This window comes from Acomys minous (genome assembly GCF_964271855.1).
Source record: "Acomys minous genome assembly, chromosome: 10".
Lineage (NCBI taxonomy): Eukaryota > Metazoa > Chordata > Mammalia > Rodentia > Muridae > Acomys > Acomys minous.
This window is the reverse complement of record NC_140491.1, coordinates 71980598-71993551: the sequence shown is the minus strand read 5'-3', so window position 1 is coordinate 71993551 and position 12954 is coordinate 71980598. Positions and strand designations below refer to the sequence as shown.

At 42.9% G+C, this 12954-nt stretch overlaps 1 protein-coding gene across 2 annotated transcripts in view; it reads left to right on the top strand.

Annotated features, from left to right (window-relative positions):
* The window catches only part of PBX3 (PBX homeobox 3), a 201479-nt gene that overhangs the window by 156871 nt on the left and 31654 nt on the right, over positions 1 to 12954 (top strand). For both annotated transcript variants that reach the window (XM_084798857.1, XM_084798856.1), the window contains exon 4: positions 7025 to 7215. In XM_084798857.1, the coding sequence (XP_084654983.1) occupies positions 7025 to 7215 (191 nt within the window). The remainder of the gene's footprint in view (positions 1 to 7024; positions 7216 to 12954) is intronic.

Here is a 12954-nt window from a genome sequence, read left to right as displayed (position 1 = left end):
AGAACTTGATGCCTTAGGTTCCTTGGGACTGCTGGGAAATGGGAGAGTGGAAGCATTTAAGCCACAGTAAAGGCCGTGTTTGTGGGTTTGGAGTATCCCTACATTATATACTTAATTTGCTGGCAAAAATCACCATTGCTTGTAAAGGAATTGTATTTTATTGGATTAAAAATGCTGATGTTACTACTGGGGGTGTAGCCAGTGAACGGACCCTTCAGCATGTATGCGGTCCTAGGCTCAATTTGTGGTAATGGCAAAAAAGGTGCTGATGTGTTGCTTTGTTACCACAAATACCTCATTCCATTTTGCCTTTCCCAGTAGTTAAGAGGATAAACAAAGGGCACTAACTGGTATAAATTTTATATCTCAGGCTCTGTAGCAAGGCTCTTTTCACTTATTGCTTCATGGGAGGTGTCTTTAAGGTCTCAGGTGTGCTGAGCAAATGCTCTACTCCAGCCCCTTTGACTTTGTATCAAGACAGGGCCCCTTGGAGTTCCCCAGGCTGGCCTTGAACTTGTAATCCTCTCGATTCAGCCTTCTGAGCAGCTGGGATTACAGGCATATGCCAGCATACACAGCCAAGTTTTACCCACTAGCTTTCATGCCAAGATTTTTCTTGCTTGGAAAGAATATTTGCATATTTCTCTCTTTTTCTCTAAGTTACTTGTTGGTTGGCTATATATTGATCTCATTCCAGTTGGCTTATACAAGATCTTTTAATGTTAACTTTTATCCTCAAATAAGAATTTATAGATTTAATAAGCATCTGATGAATATGAAAATCTCTAACGTTAGAATAAGGCCATATGAGGTTATCAAAGCATCTAGAAACTGAGTGGTTGATGTCAGATTTTTAGGGGCAACCACTATTGGAAATGGGGTCTCCCTCTGTCGTTGAGGCTGGACTCAGATCCCTGGGTTCAGTGTGTGTTCTGCTTCAACCTTGGAAGTAGCTGAGACTATAAGCATGCAGGGCACACCTGCCTGGGCACCTGCCGTTAAGAGAGTTATTCTTTCCATCAAAAGTAGGTTTAGAACGGGGCTCATATGAACTGTTGCCAACAGTCACCTTATCTAGATAGTTGAAAAGACTGATTGAATTTGATTGGAATTGATCACCAAACTGCTTAAAAACTTTCTTTAAAATCTGTGCTTGCCCTCTGTCTGATTTTATAGTTTTATGTTAAGTGTGTGAATTTAAAAGAATAGAAACATAATTTTCAACTGAAAAAAAGCACCATCACAAATTTTTTGGTTTGGTTTTTCAAGATAGGGTTTCTCTGTGTAGCCTGGGCTATCCTGGACTCACTATGTAAACCAGGCTAGCCTTGAACTCATATCGATCCTCCTGCCTCTGCCTCCCAAGTGCTGGGATTAAAGGCCCAACTAGTGTATGTTTCAAGACACAGAAACACATCCTTTTTGTAGCTAGATTGATAGAAAAGGGGAGTTCTGTCAATATTCCCATCAGAAAGTTCAAGAAATCAAAACCCCTTTTCGTAAGTATTCAAGTTAACTGAGGCAATTTTGCATTTATATTATGAACATTTACTAGCAAGTTTTAAACTGATAATTCCATTTGGAAAAACAGTAAAATGGTGAAAAGTGCCTTTATTAGTGATGTAGTCTTGGATACAGGGAAGAATATGGATGTCCTGCAGTGTGGACAGCATCAGGAGCAGCACCTGTCTGGGTGTAACCACTTGAGCATCTACTCTGTCATGTTTTTCTATGAAAGTGCTTTTGTAAGGAGTAGATGATGAGCCACTGCTGTGCTTTCCTCTGAAACCAGTACAGATGATGATGGAAATGAGGCTGTAATTTACTTTCAGTGGTGTAGGGGAAAAATATCACTTTGTCTAAAGTGTATGCATCTTTCTTAAGGGTGTACCCAGATTTTAATTATCTAAATGTAAATACTTAACGAATTTTACTTAGAGTAATGAGCTAAAGTGCACACCACATAAATGAGATGTTCTAATTAATCATGTATGAACTACTGGCTTAAAGAAAAGCTCTGAGTTCTGTGAGTGCTGGGCTAATGCCAAATTGCTCATCAGCATTTTCATTCATAGATGGCTCCGCTTAATAAGTTGTGAGGCATTCAGCAAATGTTTTTGGAAAATATGAGTTTTTAAATTGAAAATCTTTTTTGTTTCTTTTAATCTTTTTCTTTTTCTCTTGTAAGTCTCTGAATGCCTATAAGGAACCACAGAGAAAATACCTGTCCAGGAGAGGGTAAAAAAAAAAAGCAGACAAGAATCATTCACATAATATCTTGAATTACTTACAGTGACCTAGGCCTGCATAAGGGTAAGAAGCATATGTACAACTAGGCTTACAGAAATTTGCAGAGTGCAGTGAAAAAAATTGAACTACCTTTGTACTCCAACCAAGCAGTTCTCTCAGTTTGGACTTAGGGTCTTAAACCTTTTGAAGGCTTCCACCGCCCTGGCAGCTTTTGCTTGGTAGATTCTATCTGTCAGTATTTATCATAATAGAAATTAAAGCCAGTAAAACTCAAAAGTATTCATTAATCATTAAAAAAACAATAGTAAGCTATTACAGATTAGCCTAATTTTTTAAGCTTTTTTTTTTCAAATACAGCACACTTAAATAATTTATTCAAATAAGTTACTGGAAATATAGGCACAAATGAACAATACTGAATTAAGGAGCTGTTTCATATAACTGACATGGCTCCTGTGAGTGAGCGGAAAGGGCTCACTCAATTGTGAGTTAAGTAAGCTTCTGAACCTTCTAAGCATATGTTTCTGACTTGCATTATGTCATGACATGAGCCATAGCCGGTTGGGAAAAGGGAACTTCAACTGAGAAAATGTCCCCACAAGACGACCTTTAGATAAGCCTGATGCATTTTCTTGAGCTGATGTGGAAAGGTGGTCCTGGAAGCAGCCTGAGGAAGCCTTAAGAACAAATTAGTAAACAGACCGCCATGGCCTCTGCATCAGTTGCTGCCTCCAGGTTCCTTCCTTGAGTTCTTGCCCTGGAGGCCTCCCTGATAGACTCACAAGCTCTGTGTGAAGTCAGCCCTTTACAGCATTTCCTCCCCATGTTACTTTTGGTCATGGCATTTTATCACAACAATAGGAATCTTACCTAAGACACTTCATTTCTTTTTTTTTTTTCCTAACTAATCTACAGAAAATAAAATTTAAAAAAAAGTAAAAAATAAATAAATAAATAAATGGAGAAAACCCAAAACACCTAATATCACATATCACACATAAGAAAAAATATATATGTTCCTTTATAATCATAGCAAGGCCCATTTTCAGTATAACCCATGCGAAAAATACTGAGTCTAGAGTTCATCTCATGAACATGTCTTACACCTCATTAGTATCTGTCTTAGGTAAGATTTCTATTGTTAAGCTTTTTTTTTTTTTTTAAACACCTTTAGCTAGGTGTGGTGACCTACATCTTTATCCCAGTATTTGGAAAGAAGAGACATGTAGATAGATCTCTGTTTGTTCATGGCCAGCCTGGTTTAGAAAGTTCCAGGCAAGCGAGGACAACATAGTGAGACCCTGCCTTAAAGGAAGCCAGCAACAACAAAACCCTTCAAAGACGAAGAACATTGCTTTTCCCTTTGCAGACATCAATCTTAGGCATGATAGAAATGAGATTTAGCCTTGTATTCACTTCCACAATCAATCTGTTGTCAACCAGCTGTTTATAAGGGATTTCGGGCCTCACACATTGGAAAAGAGGCAACATAGCTAGATAGCACTGTCCTTTTCAGAAAGCCGTGGGTATCCTCTTCTGTCTACAGAACGTGACAGGTGGGGACTGTGAATGAACACGTTGTGCTCTTCCTTGGGAACCTATTAGTCTAGTTTGTAGTTTGACTAGATTTTCTCCCTCTGCATGCTTTTGTAGTATAGTGCATTGATTATTTTGGAAGTATTAGCTCACTGGATTGGGCTATCGTGTGATGATACATGTCAGTATTATACACTATGAAAATAGGCCCCCTAATGTCAATTCTAAGTATCAGAAAGTCTCCAGGGAGACTATCTAGGTCACAAGATTTCAGAAATCCAATTTTTTATTTGAAAATCAAAATTTTATCATGGTACAAATTCCGCCCGCTGTTTAGTTCTCTGTGATGGACTGACTCACTTGGTTCATTTTCGAGAAAACATTTGCCAAGTACCCAACTACAAATAATAATAATTTACCTGGTTTTTTTTTTTTTTCATTTTTAAAATAGTATTCTGGGGAAATGTGACTAAACTCTGAATTTAACCATACAAGGAGTTCTCTTGAATCAGTTACCCTTGGATATGCAGAAGTGCTTTCTGCATACTTCCGCTTTGTCACAGGCAATAGTGGAGACATGCTGGAGGGCCGAGGTTGTAGTAAGATGGACAGTCCATAATCTACACCAAGGATGTTCTTGAATGAGACTGGCCTCTGTGCGTATGTGACAGTATGATTGTAATATTTGTTTGTTGTCCTTCTGTCTATCTGATGAGTCAAGGACTACCAGGCCCATTGGTTTACAAAATGCGCTAGTGCTGTGCATGTGACACATGCACCCGCCAGGAGCCGTCAGGCACAGGTAGCTAGTGAAGCGTGTTGTTAGGCTAGTCCAACTTGAGATGTAAAGTACATCCTGGATTTGAAAGAGTGCAGAAAAGGATATGAAATACCTCAACGACAGTTTTAAAGCATTGGCTGTGTATTGAAATGTTATTCATGAATTGTTTGAATAAGATATATCATTAAAATTCTATCACTAAAATTAATTTTACCCAGCTTTTAAAATGTTGGCTCATAGAGGATTAAAAAAAAAAAAAAACAAAAAGCCTTCTGTGGCTCAGTAACTGTACGTTTTATTGGGAAGCACTGCTCCTGAGAGATGAAGTCTTGTGGCCAATTATGAGTAAAGTTAGAAAGACTGTCCTTGGGGATTTAGTGTGCGCATATGTCGGCATAGAAACACCCAGGAGCCCTGCAAAAATATATTCCTCAGCTTCAGTTAGCTCGTCACTTTCCAAACATACTGTACCTTTGGACCATCTGTTAACATTCTATGGAGCTATAGAATGTGCTCATCCTGTGAGAAATAGTTCAACATTTTTCATTTTACTTGTGAGAAAACTAGAGGCTGAAGTTGTCATATTATACAATTTGGAAATGTTATAAGCATCCCCTTCGGGAAAGTACAGGAGAAAATATATACGTGTCTTCCTTGGCCACGTGGACACATGCTTTCAGCTTGGTGTAAATCCAGATTGGTAATGTAGTGAGGAAATCTTAAATTTACTTTTTAAAAGTTTGGTTTCCTTAAAGATAGAAAAAGTTCTGTTCTTTTTGTTTTTGTTTCCTTTTTAAAGCATTGTACCGCTGTGTAGCCCAGTCTGGCCTGGAACTCACTTTGTAGACTAGGCTACCTCAAAGTCATAGAGATCTAGCTGCCTTTGCCTCCTGAGTGTTGAGTCAGGTCTAAGAACTGCTTTTAATCTACAGTATTCCTTACTATTTTACTGCTTACTGGGAATTACTAAGTATTAGGACAACAATTAACTGGACCTTTAGTACTTATAGACTATCTTTGATTCCAAAAAGGAGCTAAACTCCTTTGAGCAAGCTAAACTCATAGAATCTTCCCCTCAGAAATACACAAGCTTACATAGTTTCAAGAGGTTTCTAACAGTATTCTCCTAACCCTCTCCCAGGATGCAGTGTAGACATCTTTGCTCATGGTGCAGCGTGCTAGGTTTATAGCTGTTAACCAGTAACTCTCACTCTTGAGTTGTGGTACAAAAGCCTACCGGCCTGTAGGTGTTGATTGGATGTCTGCAGTGTGCGCTGTACAGCTTTGTTCTGAAGAACCCTGTAATGCAGCCACTACTCACAAAGAACAAGTTCTCACAATTTAACGCGTTTGGAAGATACTTCAAATGAATGGTGAGCAAGCCCTTTTTAGAGAGAGTGTAGGAAAACTGAAGTAAGTGGCAAGGTTAGCCCTTCAGAGAGCAGTTAGGAAAACTGCTGCTGTAATGAGCAAAGTTGAGGGAGCTGGACACTGTCACAGCTTCGCAATGTTTTCCTGTGGCCTTCTGATGCCAGATGCTCTTTCCTCAGAGTAGAGACTGCTGCTCATTCACCGAGGAAGCGCTGGGTTCAGCGTAGGCCCGCTGGAGAAGCACTACAGTGTAGGGGAGCTGGAAGAGACAGTGGTTCAGCCTCAGCTTGGATTCTCGGTCTCCTCTGCCTCCCCGCTGAGGAACTGAGGTGCTTTGCTGGGCATGCTTTTATTCACTGGGGCTTTACCATACCCAGCGCCAAGCAAACAAAACAGGAACCTGTTCTTTCTCCTCCTGTTCTCTCCGCCATCACTCTCTGAACTCGACACGGGTTGCATCACAGGGTGCTATGCCTGTACTCTCCTGACCTCTGTCTCTATCCGCAAAAATCCGCCCCGGTCCAAAGAGTGCAAGCGTCCCTTCCAGCACGAAGCTTCTGGATGGCTCTGCCTTTCTTTGGAATCAGCAGAACACGTGTTACCATCCTCCCATCAGCCTTTGCACTGGTTTATGTGATACTTCATATTACATCTCATCTCTGAAGTCCAGCTCTTGCTCCGTTCTGTGTCCCTGGCAGCGCGGAAGGGTTTTAATTTCATGATCCTGCAGTAAACATCAGTTGAGAAAGCACGGCACCGTGGAGAAAATAGAAAGTAGTTAGGGTTGGCCGTGAGTGCCCCTGTGCGTTCCAGGGGGGCCATGTGCGAGTGGAGCAGGGCCGGATGGGAAGGGGAGTCAGGGTCTGGTCCTTTGCATGTCCTGGCCATTCAGTCTCAGAAATCTTGCTGTTTTAACCATGCACCCGCTACCTCCCCCGCATCCTAGCTCATGCTCTCCCTCGTCCCTGCATAGTGCTGCTGGCCACGGCTAGTGAGGTGGGAATCCAGATGGGCGGACGTCTGGGTGGGTGGGATACTGCAAAGTTTCAGTTTCCTAAGGAGTGATTTTTTTTCCCCCTGTTACAGGCATGTAATGAATTCACAACACATGTGATGAACCTTCTCCGAGAACAGAGTAGAACACGCCCCATTTCCCCGAAAGAGATTGAAAGGATGGTGGGCATCATCCATCGGAAATTTAGTTCCATTCAGATGCAGCTCAAGCAAAGCACATGTGAAGCAGTTATGATTTTAAGATCAAGGTTCCTTGATGCCAGGTATGTGAGGCCGCGATTCTTCTGCGTGGCTTTCCTCCTTCGCTCCTTCTATGTTGTTCTCAGAGAGAATGGTTGGCCAGATTTTTTTGGGGGGAGGGATGGCTCTATGAGCTGTTTTCTGTGAATAGACAGGTGACCCACCTCTTGGTACCCATGCATCACAGTGTCCTTTTCCTGTCCTGGAAGTGCTGAGTGACTCTGAAAATGAGTAGGGTTAGTGCTGCTGCTAAAGGCTCTGGGACTAATTCCATCCTTTCCCTTCTGATTCCGAAAGGATTTTAAAGGTTATTTTATTTTATTTCTTTTTGCATGAAACTCTACTTTAATAAAGGCTTGGTTTTTTTTTTAAAGATTATTTTTATTTTCTGTGTATAGGTGTTTGCTTGCATGTATGTCTGTGTACCAGTGTGTGCAGGAGCTCTTGACTGTCAGAAGAAGGCATCCGGTCCCCTGGAGCTGGTGTGGGGGACTGTTGTGAGCTACCGAATGGTTGCTGGGAACTGAACTCAGGTACCCTGCAAGAGCGTCGAGTGCTCGCAGCTGTGAGCTGTCCCTCCAGATCCTCTAAGAATTGGACACTTGCTCTGCTTGTGTCCGCTGTCTGGACACGTGGAGACAGGGATAGCGCAGAGAGAAGGCTCTCTTTGACTGACCACATTACCATAAATCACTAGTGTCTGTCTGGCCAAGTAAGAAAGCTAGCTGGTGTCCCCTGTGTGGAGTGAGGTAACGTATCGCGTGTGCTAGTTAATTGTCTGTGGTGACCTACTGAATGACACGGAAGAGCTGTCAAGGACTCAGCACAGACTGTCTGTGAAGACGCCTCTGAGGCATGTCTCCAGCCACTGGTCAGTCCAGCTTCGGAAAAGAATTTCCGTTTTATCTTGTTTACTTCTCCCTTTAGATTCTGACAGAAGTTACCACTTTCATCTGAACCTTACAATATTAACACAAGTACATGAAGCAGGGTTTCAGCTAGGAAACTAAGCGTGGACATCCGCGGGCCAGAGCTGCCTAAGATTCAAGCAGGAGGCACAGCCATCTAATTATATGCTATTTTCCTAACTAAGCAAAATCCTGGATCCCCTGGTCTTGTTGAACTGGTCACCAGGACTCTGATTTCTTTTGGTGTCCTTCATAATGGCTTTCTGCTTTCCTTTCTCTTGGTCTAGTGGCTCCTGTTCATCCTTTTGTACCTAAGCTATCACAAGACCCCCTCACAGGCCTCGCCATCGTCCCCAGGCTCAGCCCTCACAGCCCATTTCATCATCCCTTACCCTCAGTAACACTGTGGTGCCCTGACACTTGGCTTAAAACTGTGGTCGCCTGTCGGTTTTAGGGTGCAGTACAGTTGTTAGTGCGTGAAGTCCTCAGTTTTATCCTAGCACTAAAAGACAGATCAAATAAATAAAACAAGACCACGGTCTGTCATGATGTAAGCACTCTTTTCCTGGAGTTTAAGGCTCTTTGTGCGTGGCCTATTCCTTGTTGTTGTGAAGACTTTCGGTGTTGGATTTTTTCATTTGCTTGTTTTATACCGAAGATGGAGCATGGGGTCTTGCATGTGACAGCAAGCTTTGTACCGGTGGCCTACACCCACAGCCCCTTTAAAAGTCGTCATTTGAAACAGAGTCTCAGTTGCTTCAGACTTGTGATTATCCTGCCTCAGGCTCCAGAAGCACTGGGGTTACAGGCAGCTGCCACAACACTTGATGGCTTTAAGGTTTACTATTACTATTTCTAGTTTTAAAATACCAAGAACTTTGTAGAAAGCCTGGAAAACTCAAAAACTAGAAGAGGCAGGGATAAAAGATATCAATAATTTTAGTCTAAAAAAGTCTTGCAAATGTTTTAATATATTTCCTTCTGCTCTTTCATTTGTTTTGGTTGCTGTTTTGAAACAGGGTTTCTAGTGTAGCCCTGGCTGCCTAGAGCTGCTCTGTAGATCAGGTTGGACTCAAACTCAACACATCTGCCTGCCTCTGCCTCCCAGTGCTGGCATGAAAGCCTGCACCACCACTCCTGGGTGCGTTAGTTTGTATCTTAGCATTTTAGTTATTTTCACTAGTTTGCACTGTAGCTTGCTCCCGACCCTTCCTTTCTTCCTTCTTCAGCGACTCCCTTTGCCGTCCGCCCAAGGAGATGGATAATAAGCAGGTGACACACACCATCAAGTCGTAGTGTCCTCCTTGGTGATGCAGTGCTTAGAGTCGGACGATACGTCCTGTGAAGAAAGAAAAGACAGGCCAGAGAGGGAGACAGTGTGAAGAGGGGCTCTTCTATACTTGATCTTTTGACCTTTGAATGATCGTCTATGGGTTTCCTCCTGGAAATGGATGGCTCTTCACTCCCTTTCCTTGCAGTTTCTCATAACACGACACCCTCACCCCTCCACAGGCCACAGAGCCATTGACAGTCAAAATGATAGCAAGTGTCTTCCTTATATGTCACCAATTAGAAAACCTAATTGATTGATGGGCCATATGAATGCCTACTTTTTATTTTATGGATATTTTAAAAATACTTTATTGGAAATGTACTAAGGAAAAGATGTCACACAGTTATATTTGAGAATTTGACATACTTTCCCCCATAAATGACTTTGACTTGTGCTCCTATTTAAAAAAAAAAAAAAAGTGTTTTTAAAATTGTAATAAAAGCTTACTTTCATTAGCACAGCAAAGTTCTTGCAACCTTAAATTTTGAAATGGGCTGATTTAAAAGATTTTATTTTATTTTTTATTATGTGTATATATATGTGAATATGTTCTGAGAATATAGGTATATATTTTAATTTTTAAAGGATTTATATATTTATACTTGTGTATGTGCATGTGAGTGTGTAGGTGCGTGTGTATTAAACATGAAGGGATTCTGGCCAGCTCAGGTGTGGCAAACATGACTCTCACAGGCTTTGCCCTTCTGCTATTCCCTGTGCCTTGCCAAACCATTAGATGACAACTTAAAACTAGCCCCCAAGGTCTATTCCCTTATGTGGCCACTTCCTCCTCCCAAGGCTGACTACCAAGGTCCAGCCATCAAAGTATAGAAGTCCAGCAATCTAAAGGCTCCATTAGCTCACCTAATTAGCATGCCCAGTTAAAACTAATTATTTCATGCTAACATGGAGTTTCCCCTTTGCCTTTATAAACCAACGTGATGTTTTCCTATAGGCCATGCATTCTCATCTGTTCAGAGGCAGTCCTTGGTCCTCTGGGAATACCCGTGCCCTTCTCCATTGCTGCCCTCCCCTACCCTTCATCTCCCTCATCCTCTATGTCCTTGTCTTTTGTTCCCTGTCCTTTGTCCCTTTGGGGCAAATAAATCTCCTTTGTGCGGAGAGCTTGGTCTTCAGGTGTCCCTAGTCTGTCCTTTCTTTTAATACACGTGCATGCACTATCTGTGGAGTCCAGAAGAGGGTGTCAGAGCCTCCGGAGCTGGAGTTACAGGAGGTTGTGAGCCTGGTGGATGCTGGGAACTGAACCTGTGTCCTCTGGACCAGCAGCAAGTGCTGTTTGCGGCTAAGCCACTTCCCCAGCCCCATCCACCATGGTTTTTGTTTGTTTGATTTAACATTTTTGAGGATTTCATACAAAGTATTTTGATCATTTAAACGATTACTTTTAACAGCTGATATTATCAGAGTTTGGGAGGTGGCGTCCAGAAACAATGTTTACTTTGTTTTCCCAAATTTGATCATTTTAGTAAAAAACATAAGAAAGTTATTTAAAGCGCACATCTGCAGGGACTCTGTGCTAACACTTTCTGTTCTTTCCTGTGGATGCTTTCCTATTGTTGACTGCATGTGTGTTTAGCTTTCATATAACTAACTGCGCTCATAACATATTCACATAAATGATTTGTTTTTCTTCCACATAGAGTAAGTGTGCTATGGCCTTGAGTGGGCAGTGCTGGGACGAGGCAGTGACAGAGCTGGGGGCAGAGGGTGCTCCCAACCCCCTGAGCCTGCCCTCCAGTCCCCAACCTCAGTGGTGGCCCTGGGACTTACACAGCTGTGAGACTCATGCACAGTGCACACTGGCCTGAGGCACAGCCGTTTAAAGTGTGCCACCTGGGGGAGTGAAACCAAGGCGATAAGCTTAATGTGAATTTTCTACAGGACATTTTTCTAAAGAATAAAGAAAGCATCACAGCATCCCCTGTCCCATGCCTTCCAGTGACTGCTACCCTGAGCTTCCGTCCCTCACTTGTGTCGGGCTCTGACTGACCTGTCTGTGCCAAGAAGCAAGCTTGAGGAACTCCAGGCCCACACTCCTATCCAGACAGGCGCCCTTGCTCAGTGTGCCTTTCACAAGGTGACGCCATGTTCTCTTCCCCATTAGACATACGTGCAGTGTGCAAGACACTCAGGAATAAACCTGCAGTGTCCCCAGAGCTAAGGCTACGCTGCCTTTAATCTGTCCTCTGAGGGGTTTTGATGCTTGCTGAAACTTCCCCTAAACAAAACGTTTGTGTCAAACTTTACTTCCTAGAGATTTTCTTCCATTCCTTCCTTTACTGTTCCCATTGCCCAAACAAATGCCTGCCCGGTATTTACTCCCACCAACCGTGCCTTTGTCGCTGGCCTCCATGTTGTAGCCATGCGGTAGAATTGAGTGGAATGACCAAGTGCAGGCTGTGAGGACGGTTAGAGCAGACACTCGGCATCTAAGAGATGGCCGTCACCCAGTGTCAGCGCACTGCTGTCTTCTGACAGGAGCCTGCCATGGCTGGCCTTCCAGTTCCCACATACAGCTGCAAAAGTAGATTTTTGTGTGCAGGTCGTTCCTGTGTGCTCCCGATAGAGAATGCCTTCGGCTTGACATATTAAGTGTCAGTTCTGGGCGTTTCCTGCCCTGCTTACCTGCCCTCTGCTCAGCAGGGGTGCTCGGTGGTGCTCCCGCTTCAGTGTCGCGTCTTCCTTTTCAGGCTACGTGTGATTCCTGCAAAACATGACTGACTCTTCTCAGTGGGTTTCTCATCTCCCCTCTTGTCCCTCTTCCTTTTCATTTTAATCACCACAAGCATGCAATGGCTTAAACTCCAAAAAGTCATTGAAATGAGGAACCTTCAGAACAGAAACTTGTGGTGCTTTGATCAAACCCACATTAACTGCTCCCGTGACTGAGCTCTGTGCCGGCTGGGTGGCACCTAACCTGCCATGTTAGTGATATCGAGGTAGCCAGCAGATCCGGACACCCTAACACTCACTTGCCTGAGTGCAGGATATCACAGTTGAGAACGTCATTAAGATGATTTGGAAGCAAGTGTTGAGAGAATTATCTAGGGAAGGTGTTTTCCAGTCACGGAGTAGCTAATCTAAAGTGAAATCTGACAGATGTTCGTTTTCAGGCAGGAATTCTTCAAAACAGAAATAATAACCACCAAGTATATGCTAGGTTTTTGCTACCCAAAATATGTTGTTGATATTTGGTTTTCTGATGTTTCTCTCTCTCTCTCTCTCTCTCTCTCTCTCTCTCTCTCTCTCTCTCTCTCACACACACACACACACACACACACCCCTCCAGCTGAAACAGCAAAATATGCCCCTCTGCACTTTTCTTTGTGAGGAACTTGTCCTGAAGTCCAGGCTGTTGCCTTAGCAGAAAATCCCAAAAATTCCTCTGGGTGTATATTTTTCCTTCCCTCCTCTTCCCTCTCACTCAGCTCCTACTGTATCTGCCTTCTCAGTGGATCTTGACTCTTATTTCTGGGGCTCCACCATGTGCCGTCTTACCA